The following is a 13,343-nucleotide window of genomic DNA, read 5'->3' as shown; positions in this document are numbered from 1 at the left end:
GATTTAATATCCTCTATATCCTCTATCCTCTGTAGGTTCGGGGCTATCTGGAACATCACACACACACTTCGTTCTGTACCCGTTCCAGTCGAACTCATCACTAAACCAGATGTAGGTAAATTAAGAATGCATTATGTGGAGAGAATTTAAATCATATCATTATATATTTAATTCATTTGTTTACAGTTTGGTTTCAAATTCCTAAAAGAGTAGCATGGTTTTCTCTCTCTCTCTCTCTCTCTCTCTCTCTCTCTGTGTGTGTGTGTATGTTTTGGGGGGACGACCTAGCAACTCCCACACTCATCTTGATATTCTCTTATCATAATACAACAGCTCGTACAGACTGAGCCACATCCCTGCACACACACACACACACACACACACAGAAAGACTGACAGAGAGAGAGAGAGAGAGAGAGAGAGAGAGAGAGAGAGAGAGAGAGAGAAAGTTAGCTGCTAGTAAAGTACATGCGGGTCTGAAGCAGCCTAAACTCCAAAAACTTTACCACTGCAGAAAAGAACAGTGCCATAGTTTTCCTGAATACTGTGTTCGAAATGCTTTTAGCACCAAATGATTGGGCTAGTGTTTGTGAGGTGTGTATGAAGCTTAATCTACATCATAGGCTGCAGTATTTCAGACAATTAGCATTACTCAGTGTTTTTATGTTTTTATTGACATTACTTTAACACTATTAAAGCTACTATAACTCTAATACAACATTGATAGTAAATGATATAAAACTGGTCCAAATATTGCAAATAGAAAATAAGAAACAATATTTGACCATTAAACAAAATGTAAAAATGTATGTAAAATTGTTCAATGTAGAGATGAATGGCTGTAGAGACATGGATGCTGTGCCTGTAATTAAGCCAAAATTGGCCTTTAGTTATCAGAGTCTGTGCAGTATAGACCAAAGGTATAAACATGCATGCTGCCTCATTTGAGTGAAACCGCCATGCCTTCCATCCATCCTGCGGGTGACTGTCTGTGAGGAGTGTGGTGTGTTCTCCCTGTGTCTGCGTGGGTTTCCTCCGGGTGACTGTCTGTGAGGAGTGTGGTGTGTTCTCCTTGTGTCTGCGTGTGTTTCCTCCGGGTGACTGTGAGGAGTGTGGTGTGTTCTCCCTGTGTCTGCGTGGGTTTCCTCCGGGTGACTGTCTGTGAGGAGTGTGGTGTGTTCTCCCTGTGTCTGCGTGGGTTTCCTCCGGGTGACTGTCTGTGAGGAGTGTGGTGTGTTCTCCCTGTGTCTGCGTGGGTTTCCTCCGGGTGACTGTCTGTGAGGAGTGTGGTGTGTTCTCCCTGTGTCTGCGTGGGTTTCCTCCGGGTCACTGTCTGTGAAGAGTGTGGTGTGTTCTCCCTGTGTCTGCGTGGGTTTTCTCCGGGTGACTGTCTGTGAGGAGTGTGGTGTGTTCACCCTGTGTCTGCGTGTGTTTCCTCCGGGTGACTGTCTGTGAGCAGTGTGGTGTGTTCTCCCTGTGTCTGCGTGGGTTTCCTCCGGGTGACTGTCTGTGAAGAGTGTGGTGTGTTCTCCCTGTGTCTGCATGAGTTTCCTCCGGGTGACTGTCTGTGAGGAGTGTGGTGTGTTCTCCCTGTGTCTGCGTGGGTTTCCTCCGGGTGACTGTCTGTGAGGAGTGTGGTGTGTTCTCCCTGTGTCTGCGTGGGTTTCCTCCGGGTGACTGTCTGTGAGGAGTGTGGTGTGTTCTCCCTGTGTCTGTGTGTGTTTCCTCCGGGTGACTGTGAGGAGTGTGGTGTGTTCTCCCTGTGTCTGCGTGGGTTTCCTCCAGGTGACTGTCTGTGAGGAGTGTGGTGTGTTCTCCCTGTGTCTGCGTGGGTTTCCTCCGGGTGACTGTCTGTGAGGAGTGTGGTGTGTTCTCCCTGTGTCTGCGTGGGTTTCCTCCGGGTGACTGTCTGTGAGGAGTGTGGTGTGTTCTCCCTGTGTCTGCGTGGGTTTCCTCCGGGTGACTGTCTGTGAGGAGTGTGGTGTGTTCTCCCTGTGTCTGCGTGGGTTTCCTCCAGGTGACTGTCTGTGAAGAGTGTGGTGTGTTCTCCCTGTGTCTGCGTGAGTTTCCTCCGGGTGACTGTCTGTGAGGAGTGTGGTGTGTTCTCCCTGTGTCTGCGTGGGTTTCCTCCGGGTGACTGTCTGTGAGGAGTGTGGTGTGTTCTCCCTGTGTCTGCGTGTGTTTCCTCCGGGTGACTGTCTGTGAGGAATGTGGTGTGTTCTCCCTGTGTTCGTGTGGGTTTCCTACGGGTGCTCCGGTTTCCTCCCATGCTCCAAAAACACTTCATATAGTAATTTCTGCTCCATTTGAAGAACGACACAAACTGTGCAGCGACAGATGAGCTACTGTCTCTGACTTTACATCTACAAGGTGGACCAACGAGGGAGGAGTGTCTCACAGAGTGGACAGAGAGTGGACACATGGTTTAAAAACTCCAGTAGCACTGCTGTGTCTGATCCACTCTACACCAGCACAACACACACTAACACACCACCACCACGTCAGTGTCACTGCAGCACTGAGAATGATCCACCACCACATCACACCTGCTCTGTGGGGGTCCTGAGCGCTGAGGAACAGGGGGAAAGGGACCAAACAGTGTAAGAGATGCAACTACAATGTGCTCCTGTCTGGTCAGCGGAGTGGAGAGAATGGACTGTGAGTGGAGAACCAAGGAGGTGGTTATAATGCTATGGTTGTGTGTATCCTTTAAGTTTGAAGAATGATAATGTTTACTGAGGCTGTATCACACTATCAGCTATTAAACTTTGTAATTCCTTTTGTAAGTTAAAGACCTCCTTCAGTGAATATAAATGTGTGTACAGTGGTGTTTAAATGACACCTATTGTTTCATACACACACAGAAGCAAGGAATCATGTTCACCGGCTCTTTCAGTTCAAATAAGGTTGTAAACAACAGACCCATGTCTGTGCTATTATTTTGACTTTTAATTAATGTGTGCAATTATTTGTCATTGTACAACGTACAACGATATATGTCTTCCGCATTTAACCCGTCTGTGGCAGTGAACACACACACACACTAGTGCACAAGGGGTTGTGAACACACCAGAGCGGGGGGGGGCAGTCATCCCCGGCGCCCAGGGAGCAGTTCTGGGCTCGGTGCCTTGCTCAAGGGCCCCTCGGCTGTGGATTTGGATTTGCCCCCAGTTTTTGTGGGAAACAAACCAATGGCCTTTCAGTCCTAAGCCCTCTTCTCTAACCATTAGGCCACGTGCCCTCTGTGCTGTGGTTGAACCTGCTACTGGTCTAATGCTGCACACCGTCTGATAATCAAATTACTGGGTATGGCTGAGAGTGGGCGTGTCTTGTGAAATGTTAAACTACTGCCAACCAAGCCCACCGGTCTTCCAAATTCACACACAGCTTCTTCATATCCACATACAGAGACAGCCCTCCAGCCTGACTGACCTCAGGCCATACTGCATGTGTCCCTCTCCTGGGTCCCTCAGCCTACTTCATTTAAGAACTCTACCTTGCAGGTAAGACCTTATGCGCCTTTACAGAAAAAACAATCAGGGAACACAAGTTTACATGCATAAGTTATGAAAATAATCATCTGACACCACAAATGCAGCTCTTCAATATGGACTTTGAAGCTGTAGTGTTAAAAGTAATGATATACGCTTGCACACACACACACACACACACACACACACATCTACATATAAAATTTAAATACTAAATTATTTAAATAAGGCCAATTCTGGGTGAAAAATCTTAAACAGAAATGCATTAATAATTACATCCACAGCTAGTAGGATTTATATGATTCTTTTTACCTTAAATGTCTAATTTAGTTCAAAATTAATAAGTAACGTGATGCAATTCCATATCCTATCACTACCACTGTGAAACGGTTTGACTTAAATTACTTCACAATGGCACATTTCACCAAAAAAAACTAACAAAAAAAACCACTTTGTTTACAGCCTAACAAAGTTTTTAAAAATGATGGAGCTTGACTTTATAAGAAATACATTTATACAAAGTTGACAATCAGCAGAATGAGTAGTGATTATTCAATAGAAAATGGGGTGAAACTAATATGATTTAAATAAAATTAAGTAATCTTGACATTGGTGTGTTAACGTAACTAATAACGTGAATAACATAAACTCTCTTAAAGTCAGGTCTAACACAGTCACTGTGTGAACACCGCTCTTCAAAGCCTGTTAAAGTGTAATACATTATTTAGGTTGTTGTATGGGGATATTTCAGAGTGTTTAAAATTTAATTACACTTAAAAAGAAAATACAATGTGTTAGTACTGAGCAGGAGTTGCATTTAAGTTATCTGCTTAAAAAATGGGATTTTTCCCCATTATGAATGCGACCTGTAATTTAGATTTTTTTAAATGTTGCTGTTTGTTGAATGTGCAGGGGTTATATTGTTTTTCGTTTGCATTTTAATATTTCTTAAAAAATGAGTATTTGTTTTACTATATCCTGACAGAGATATATTTGGGAGCTCTAAAATGGAGTTTATTCTTTATACTCTGTGCAAGAAAATTTAATTTTGTTCTTTATAAAAACAAACATTATTATGACAAAACAAACGCAAGTCTGTGATTGTTAGATCAGCATTGTGACTCTACAGAATTGTTGTTAATTGTCATTTTTAACCATAAATCAATAGTTGGCAAAATTTATATAATTTAGTAAATGTCTCACTCATTATTTTATGTGATCTCAGATTTATTTACATTTTATTATTCAAGGCTTAAATATGATGCGACATAAATGGCTATAAGTTTATAGTTATATAAAGGTATTAATTGTTTTATGACAAGCTTATATATATATATATATATATATATATATATATATATATATATATATATATATATATATATATATATATATTAATGAGCTATATTCACACTTTATGTTGATGTTTAGTTTAAATATGATATTAAGTATTTTTATATATAAATTGCCTGAGGTTTTAACACTCGATTGTCGTCCATATTATGAAAATTCCTTTATTTTATTTGAACAGATCTGGACATTTTAAAGACATGAGATCAAACACATAAAACTAGGAGGAGATATCAGACGCATTAAACTAACCATTTTTAAAATTCAATAACATTCTTAAAAGATTCCATTGTTTATTGTGAGCATATTACACTGAATACACTATGTATTCAGAACTGGCGTTTTCTCTGGCGTTATTGTCTCTGGATTGACCAAGGAATAAAAAATGATAATGCGATTAGTCTGGAATTATTAGCTCTGATAACAAGTGTGTGTCTGGTGGCCAGAAAGGCTCTTTAAACACATTTATTGCTCTAACATATTATTTGTTGTTATCACAATTAGGAATCCAAATGATTGGTTACTTTATTAATTAACATAGCTGTCATCTTCTTTCAATTATATGTAACTAAGGCTTTAATCATGTACAGTGCATCAGTGGTTTCACTTAAGTGCATCCCTTGAAAAAAAACAAATGTTTTCTCTCAGCTCCTGTCGTTGAAGCCTGTAATAGACTCAGTGTATATTTAGCATCTACTTTCAGCCACAAGCAAATGAGGATCTTTTAAAGGGAAGTTATCATCTAGTGTGTAGCATCTGGTCTCAACTGAGTGTCTCTGTAATTAGCTTTGATATCATTATTAGTGTCGAAAGCAACTGTAGCTTCATATGAATTTTACTGAATGCAGTGCAACTGTTTTAGCTGCATGTGTTATCCAGTGTGTTACCAGCGAGTTAATCCATGCAATCTTCCTGTTTATTCCTGGTCCTGAATTTCACATTATTGTAGAAAATGGCCTAACATCCACTGCTTTTCTAAACTCATGCATCTGATTTAAAACCAACCCAGTTAAAATTTGCAGCATCTTTTAAAGTTCTTAAAGATTGTTAGAGGTGCTTTTCCGAAAAATTTATTGCTAAGCAATAGATGGACAATTGAAATTTATATTGATAATTGTTGTTTTTTGATAATTATTTACGTATCAATTATGTAATATGTAACAATTGACAATTAAAAGTCAACTCAGAACAATGTATTAATGAGTTTAATTGTGCAACAGTGATGTGTGGTTAACTGTGTCTCATTGCTGTAGATGGAGAACCCTTCAGATTCACGTTGGGTCACGCCCAGTTTGGTCAGTTCCGACCCGCTTGCCAGTTTTCCTGGTGAATCAAGCCTCCTGCAAGCCACAGAGGAAGAGGAGCCCTTCTACTCCTCAGAAACAAACTATAGCCTGCCTACATACTTCAGCAGTGGACAGAACCGGACCCAGTCCTCATACAGACATAGTCCAGGTACGGTAAAATGAATATACCTGTGTCCAATTTAGATAGGGTGACCAGACATCCTCTTTTACCCGGACATGTCCTCTTTTTTAAACTTAAAAAAAATGTCCAGGATTTTGTTTTTCTAGAGCTTTCATAGAATTTCGAGAAAGCGTTTCGTTCACAAACTAGTCCCGCCCTCCCCTACTCCATTGGTTCACTTGAGTGATGAAGTAGCCTAAAATCTTCTGATTGGACGGTCTGACTGTAGAGCTACCGTTATTGGTCGATAACCTTCTCTGTAAACACCACCCACGACGTGTCCTCTTTTTCACCATCTCAGATCTGGTCACCCTAAATTTAGGGTTAAGCAGAAAGATGAAACTGATTAAACGTATTGGTAGTATTTTAAAATTAGTCTTTATACTCTCATTATTAATCGAATTATTATTGATCTGACAACTCTAAGTGCTTCTTAGAGGAAATTGGGATGGTGCTGTCTCCCTCCTCATCCTATAGCTGAAGTGTCCTTGAGCAAGACACCTATGCCCAAACTGCAAATGGGGCTCTGGGGACGGCTGCGTCTAGTGCACTACTGCATGTTTATTGCCATGAATGGGTTAAACGCAGGACAGTATGTTGTACAATGACAATAAAAGCACATAAAAATAACCTTTTTTATGGCCAAAGTTAATCTTATTTATTTATTTATTTATGTTAATTAAGAATACGCTTTTTGATTAAGGCTAATTTTCTTTACTAATTTTTGTCTGTGTTCCATTTTTTGAAGCATTTCATAATAAACGACCAATAGAAATTTAAAAATGCTAGTTTTTTATTTGAGATATGAGATTTGATTGGGATAGCAATGTGAACTAAATCTATTTTGTGTGTTTATGCTCAGTGCGTCAAGTTTACACATCTTCACTTCTTGGGAATCTTCCATGGCTAGACAATTCAGGATGTCATTCACTGACCTGCAGCAGTCCTTCCACAACCTGGGCATCCAGCTCTTTCCCCAAACCCCACTTACATTCCCACACACCACCTCCAGCCCCAGGTTTTTACAACACTAGCCCCTCCTCCTTTCCATCTCCTGGCCAAGACTGTAAAGATGCCCTAAAATCTGAGCGTCTGAGTCCCTTGGGTGGAACCGGGGGGACTTTTCTGAATCTGGGTTCCTCCACCAGTGGTGTGTACTCTCCTCCTCACACACACACACACATGCTGAGCCCCTACAGCTCCTACATGCCAATGCCCCAAGATTATGGATCGACTGCACTGTACTCCACTGCAGGGGCCTGGATTAACCCCCCATCATTTTCACCAAAAATGAGAAATAAAATCAGACTCTCTCCTCCAGGTGAGTTAGCACAGTTACAACGTTTTTGATTTTTGAATATAGAAATACTAACAATTTTTGGAAAATACAGAGAAGGTTCTTTAAAACACAGTGCAGCATCCACCTGGTTGGTGTAAAGGCTCACACACATCAGAGTGCAACAGCACAAAGAAGCGTAGGGCACCAGTCCACTGCATGGTGTCACATGTGCTACACATACTACTCACTTGCACAGTCACCTCACACCTTGGGGCAATTTTGCACTAAATTTAACCATATAATCCTATCTAATCGTATTTAATGAGACCAGGGGTGGCGAATCTATCAGACATGAAGCGCCAGTACAAAAACACATTACAACTAGGAGCCACAAGTCATGTATTTACACATATATAAGTGTGCACAACTACGATACTACAGCAAACGCAACTTCTTGTGACAGTCACACGAGTTTTGATTCCAGATGCTCAAAGACACTATCTCTGTTTACTTTGCATTCCTCTGCTCTCAGTGTGAAGAGACACTGCTCAGCACCGCGGTTTTAGAACCAAACTCTGATCATAACATTGGATTTTCTGAACAGTATCTGGCCCATGTTGCAGGACTGTGAGGAAAAAAGAGGCGTTTTAAGGCAATGCGAAAACATTTTAAACCAAAATCTCCTCACACTACTAAGGGAAGACCCCCCCCCCCCCCCCATTCTTCTTGAGAATCCTGCGACACAGCGGCGAATACTGTGGAGGGTTCTTTTTGCTTTGTGTAAAAGGATTTCAGAGTGTAGTTCTAGGGCTGTCCTGCTGAGAAACATAACAGAGAGAGCAGTAGGAACAGGTGAAAGTGAACACAGAGCACGTCTCCTTGATCACAGCCACAGCGATGTTCTGTTTACAAATCGGAAATGGGTTTCACATTTTCAGTTTTCAAAATGAATATCAAATGATCCAAAAGGAACACAGACCCAACAGATATTTTTTATCATGAATGTAACTTCATGCTTGACCTGGTACTTTCCTGTTTACTGTCGTATAGTTTAAAATATGTATTTAAAAACCCCCAAAAAACCCTTGTTTATACATTATAATTGTAAAACCACTCTCCTAGTAATAACCTGTGTTCTTAGTTCTACTGCGACTAAACTGGACAAGGGTTACAGACAATGAATGAATCAATTAATTTTATTGTTTTGGCTAATAAATAGGATAATATTTCATAAATATAGCTACCTGCAACACACTAAGATCACAGAATATTCAGGTTGTTGTGAAACAAACCATAGGTGACCTTGAATTTGAATGAATGTACCTTTTACACAGAGGTGAATACTGGGATTTTAAAGAGACATCTGCCGCCATAAAGCAACATATTTTTTTTTAGGATGTACATGTTTATTTCAGCAAGACACAACCAGGCCTCATTCTGCATGAGCTACAACAACAGTGCTTAATAAAACAGAGTGCTTGACTCGAGATCTGCCTCGTGTGGAAAATGTATGGCACATCATAAAGAGAGAAATCAAAAAACAGTTTGTCTTGAAGAAAACAAGAATCTGCTAAAATTCCACTTGCAAATATATCAGCAGTTCTAAAATAATTAAACGGTGTAATTACAAGGCGGTGTGTCCCAATGGAAACATTCCCTTGTTTCAAATGTGTTTGTGTTGAAGGAATTGCACCCTTTTTCATATTTTAAAACAAAAATAATAAAAATACGTTGGACAGTAAAAGAATTTCTTTGTACTTGTCAGTGACATAAAGAATCAAGAGAATTAAAATTTCACAAATTATAGTTATAGTTACATTTTACTTTATATTCCACCATTTGCATCTTCTGTGGTTGAGTGCAGAGACCCATGTTGACGGACTAAGATTTTAATATAAAAAAAGACATTTACAGTTGAATACACATCAGTGATAGATGCAAAAATGAGCTCTGAGTAACTTTGTGTTCTGGGACAGATGCTCGTGAGTGTGTGAATTGTGGAGCCACAGCCACTCCTCTGTGGAGGCGGGATGGGACGGGGCATTATCTCTGTAATGCCTGTGGCCTTTATCACAAAATGAATGGCCAAAACCGACCACTCATCAGACCCAAGAAAAGACTGGTATGTTGGCAGACTACAGTAAAAGGTTTAAGTATCTGAGTGTAAAGGAATAGCTGATTATTGCCTGACACTAGCTTCAAATGACATGGAATATTGAGAATATTTATTTGAAATATACATATTTTTATGGATTCTGTCAGGACATTGTATACTTTGGTCTATTTAAATCAACAAATGTATTGGAAGCCATTTCAAAAACCACGTCTGTGCCATTAGATTGTGAGCAAGCGAGCTGGGACGCAGTGCGCAAACTGTCAGACGAGCACCACTACACTGTGGCGTCGCAACACTAACGGGGAGCCTGTGTGTAACGCTTGTGGACTTTACTTCAAACTGCACAATGTAAGTATCAACCCAGTATTCATTGTTAATCCTGACTGAACCTCAAATGTAGTCCTTTAAAGTGTACTTATGCATGTAAAACTACACAACAACATAATTACATCCATTTGCAACGTCTTGACGTGATGTAAATCCTTGACAAATATCGTCTGACTATAATCACAGAGATAAACTTCTTTCCACATAATGTGTTTTAAAATGATGTTAATATATAAATAACATTTTTAAAATAAATCTATAGGTGAACAGGCCACTGACTATGAAGAAGGATGGGATACAGACACGGAACCGTAAAGTGTCCAGTAGGAACAAGAAGGGGAAGAAGAGTGTGGGGGCGGAGTTTTATCCTGAATTAGTCCCACCCATGGCTCAGGATGAGTGTGTGGGAGCCTTTACACTACCACCAGGGCCCCTACTTTCCTACAGCACCAACACACACCTGCCATACACACATCACCCAAACGCAAACATTGTACCCACACTAGTGTGAAAACAACTCGTATAAGACTCTTCTTTTGTACATGAATATGAAATTGTATGAAATAATGATTAGAAAATATTATTAGAAAATATCTAAATACCTAGATAGAGAGCAATATTATTATAATTTGTGCTGGTTCATTTTTTCCGTAAGAAAAGAGCACTCATTTTGCTCCAACCTTCAATAAATTGTCCTAAAATCAACATCACAGTAAATCAATAAATGCCCAACTTTGTTATTCAGCAGCTATGAGGACACTAATGTTGCTGTCTTCTTTTTCTCAAGTGTATTTTTTATTTTCCTACTCTGTTTATAAACTGCAAAATTCTGCCCTGAGACATCTGAGAAACTATGCTAGTGCAGTCTAATTTTTATTCCTGGAAAATGCTGAATGCCTTTATTATGAAGAAAAAAACAAGATACTTTATCCTGCTGTGTAAAACATATATTCATTTATTTTATTTTTTTTTTTAATTACTTTAAAGTCTTGTATCATGCACTATAAATATATGCCTTGTATTTTTTTTATGAAGTTTTGTGTGGAATTACGTCCACTTCCACTGATAAAGTTTAACAAATGTGTATATTGTGATTCTTGCCTTGATTTTGAAAAGCACGACACTATAAAAAACCCATTTTCATAAGAGTAAAAATGACAAGGTCCCTGTAGGTGCAGGGAAGAGGACACTGATGCAACAGCGGAATATATGTTTATTTAAAAGTGAATGGAATTGCATTGTCACGAAAAAATTGTGACAATAGGTGTCAGAGAAGGAAGATTTTAAAAATAAATAAATAAATACATAATAGAGAACAATTCCCGGGAAAAGCAGGACGTATGGCAACACTATCATGTCCCATAATGTACTTTTGAACTCTGGTCCCTCTCCTCTTTAGCATCTTAGGACGTGGAATCCATGATTTCCAAAAAAAGAACTTCAAATATTGATTTGTCAGAGCACAGGAAACTTTTTTTCCACTTGAGCTTGAGCCAAGAGACGTCTGTGGTGTTTCTGGATCCTATTTAACAGTGTCTTCTCTGCATTTATATGTTTAACTATATTTCCATAAAAGTTCAAAAAAAAAATAGCAAATTAATTGTTTATTTTGGAAGCACGTGCACAGCTTTTGTTCACCAATCCCAACTTCTTTTACACCATGGTGCTGGCATTCAATTTAAAACACAAACATGGCAAAATTAAATAAATGCATACTTTTGTTTCTTTCTCAGTTTCAACATTTTAAACCCTGTCTTTGTACAAGTTCCAGTTAAACATGGAGATAAATGATTTGCACATCATTGCATTCTGTTTTTATTATAAACATTTCTGGAAATGGGCTTTTATACTTCACAGTGCAGTTCATTTTTGTGTGTATAGGTCTATAGTTCAGAACTGTTTTAAAGTTAGTGCCATTGTAATGCTGCCTTTTGGATTAAAAGTGTATTGTCCATACAACAATTAACCACTTAATTCAACTTAATCACTTTCCATAAAGCTGCCAGTGACTAAATCTTTACTAAATAACCACTTGTGCCACCACCAATGACAGATGGAGAATCGGGTGCAATGTAAAGGACAAGATTAATAGAAATGCACACAAACTTGGTTTAAACTAAATAAAACAGAGCCTGAATGTGGAAAGGTCACTGAACTTCCTTCAGACAAATTATTGGATAGATTTTCAAATCTTCTCTAGTTAGACATTTTTTCACGTTTCACATTCACTTTTTGGACAGTCCATGAGTAGACTAATAGCAAAAGGGTACAGATTTACTTTTGCTATATTAACACACTTAAAACATGTATTACATATTTTACACTTAAAAAAAATTATATAATTCATTAATAAAGGGAATCAGCAACCGACCTTTTCAAACAACTCAAAATCAATGACTTAGTCATGTACCTGCTACATGTCCTTTAATAAAAAGCCATTTAAAAAAAAAGTAGTTTTATATTCATTACGGACCAAATCCAGAAATAAATCATTTGCATAGTTGCATAGGCCTTGGTCACCCTGCCATGCTTGATTAGAGACTACATGGGTTAAAGGCTGCGTTCCCTTTACAGAGTGACATATCTGGAAACACACTTTACCCATCACTAACTCTCACATCAACACTTTCAGAATTAAATTACTTTCGAAGATGAGTTGGCAATATTTTTCTTGCTTGCTTCCCCTTTGGAAAGCAAACCTACATCTGCCATGAACCACGTTTGTGTATTTGTATAACGACTAATAAATTAACACTAATGTCAGTGTACTGAAAAAAACAGGCATTCCCATCACACTTAATGCAAACAACTGGTCTGGTGAATTTGCAAATTAACCCTAGAGTGGCAGGTGGGTTTCTATTTTTCTCTAACACCCCCACCCCCAACCCAACTGTGTTTATCGGTTGGGACGCCTGGCTCTACGCTGGGGAAATGGCACCAAATGACACTAAAAGATTAGCAACCACAGGATCAACCCAGTTCGGTTTTAGAAGTCATCCGTTAGACGCACCAACTCAGCTTCATGACCTTTGGAATGTAACCAAAACAATATTCTTTTGACAGTATTCATTTGGTCGAGAATAAAACTTATTTCATATTAACCACAACAAAATAAAGCTGTTAAGAGGTATCAACTTTGTTCATATCCAGCATGACAGCTCTGCAAAACAGGTAGACAGTGAAATAGTTTTTAGTTTTTTACTAATTAAACCCTGTACCATTTTTGCAAAAGACTAAATATGAAATCTAAACAGGAAAAGGTTGTAATAACAAACAAATGTGGTTTGAGTAACTAGTTGCTCATTGCTTTCAGT

General features: G+C 39.0%; 1 protein-coding gene across 1 annotated transcript; it reads left to right on the top strand.

Annotated features, from left to right (window-relative positions):
- Window positions 1-3,383: 3,383 nt before the first annotated feature.
- On the top strand, window positions 3,384-11,803 carry gata1a (GATA binding protein 1a). The gene is made up of 6 exons (XM_066672443.1): window positions 3,384-3,502; window positions 6,094-6,295; window positions 7,170-7,628; window positions 9,563-9,708; window positions 9,925-10,050; window positions 10,292-11,803. Exons 2-6 carry the CDS (start codon window positions 6,094-6,096, stop codon window positions 10,538-10,540), a joined length of 1,182 nt encoding a protein of 393 aa, XP_066528540.1. The 5' UTR covers window positions 3,384-3,502; the 3' UTR covers window positions 10,541-11,803.
- Window positions 11,804-13,343: the final 1,540 nt, after the last annotated feature.

Source organism: Hoplias malabaricus, chromosome 5 (assembly GCF_029633855.1).
Source record: "Hoplias malabaricus isolate fHopMal1 chromosome 5, fHopMal1.hap1, whole genome shotgun sequence".
In the NCBI taxonomy this organism is placed as follows: domain Eukaryota; kingdom Metazoa; phylum Chordata; class Actinopteri; order Characiformes; family Erythrinidae; genus Hoplias; species Hoplias malabaricus.
This window is presented reverse-complemented; position numbering and strand designations above follow the sequence as displayed.

What these genes read in the sequence shown, in the direction of transcription:
- gata1a (XM_066672443.1), top strand. Translation starts at nt 6,094, where the DNA reads ATGGAGAACCCTTCAGATTCACGTTGGGTCACGCCCAGTTTGGTCAGT. An exon ending in CTCATACAGACATAGTCCAG is followed by an intron (nt 6,296 to 7,169) that starts GTACGGTAAAAT and finishes GTTTATGCTCAG; the next exon opens with TGCGTCAAGTTTACACATCT. An exon ending in AATCAGACTCTCTCCTCCAG is followed by an intron (nt 7,629 to 9,562) that starts GTGAGTTAGCAC and finishes GTTCTGGGACAG; the next exon opens with ATGCTCGTGAGTGTGTGAAT.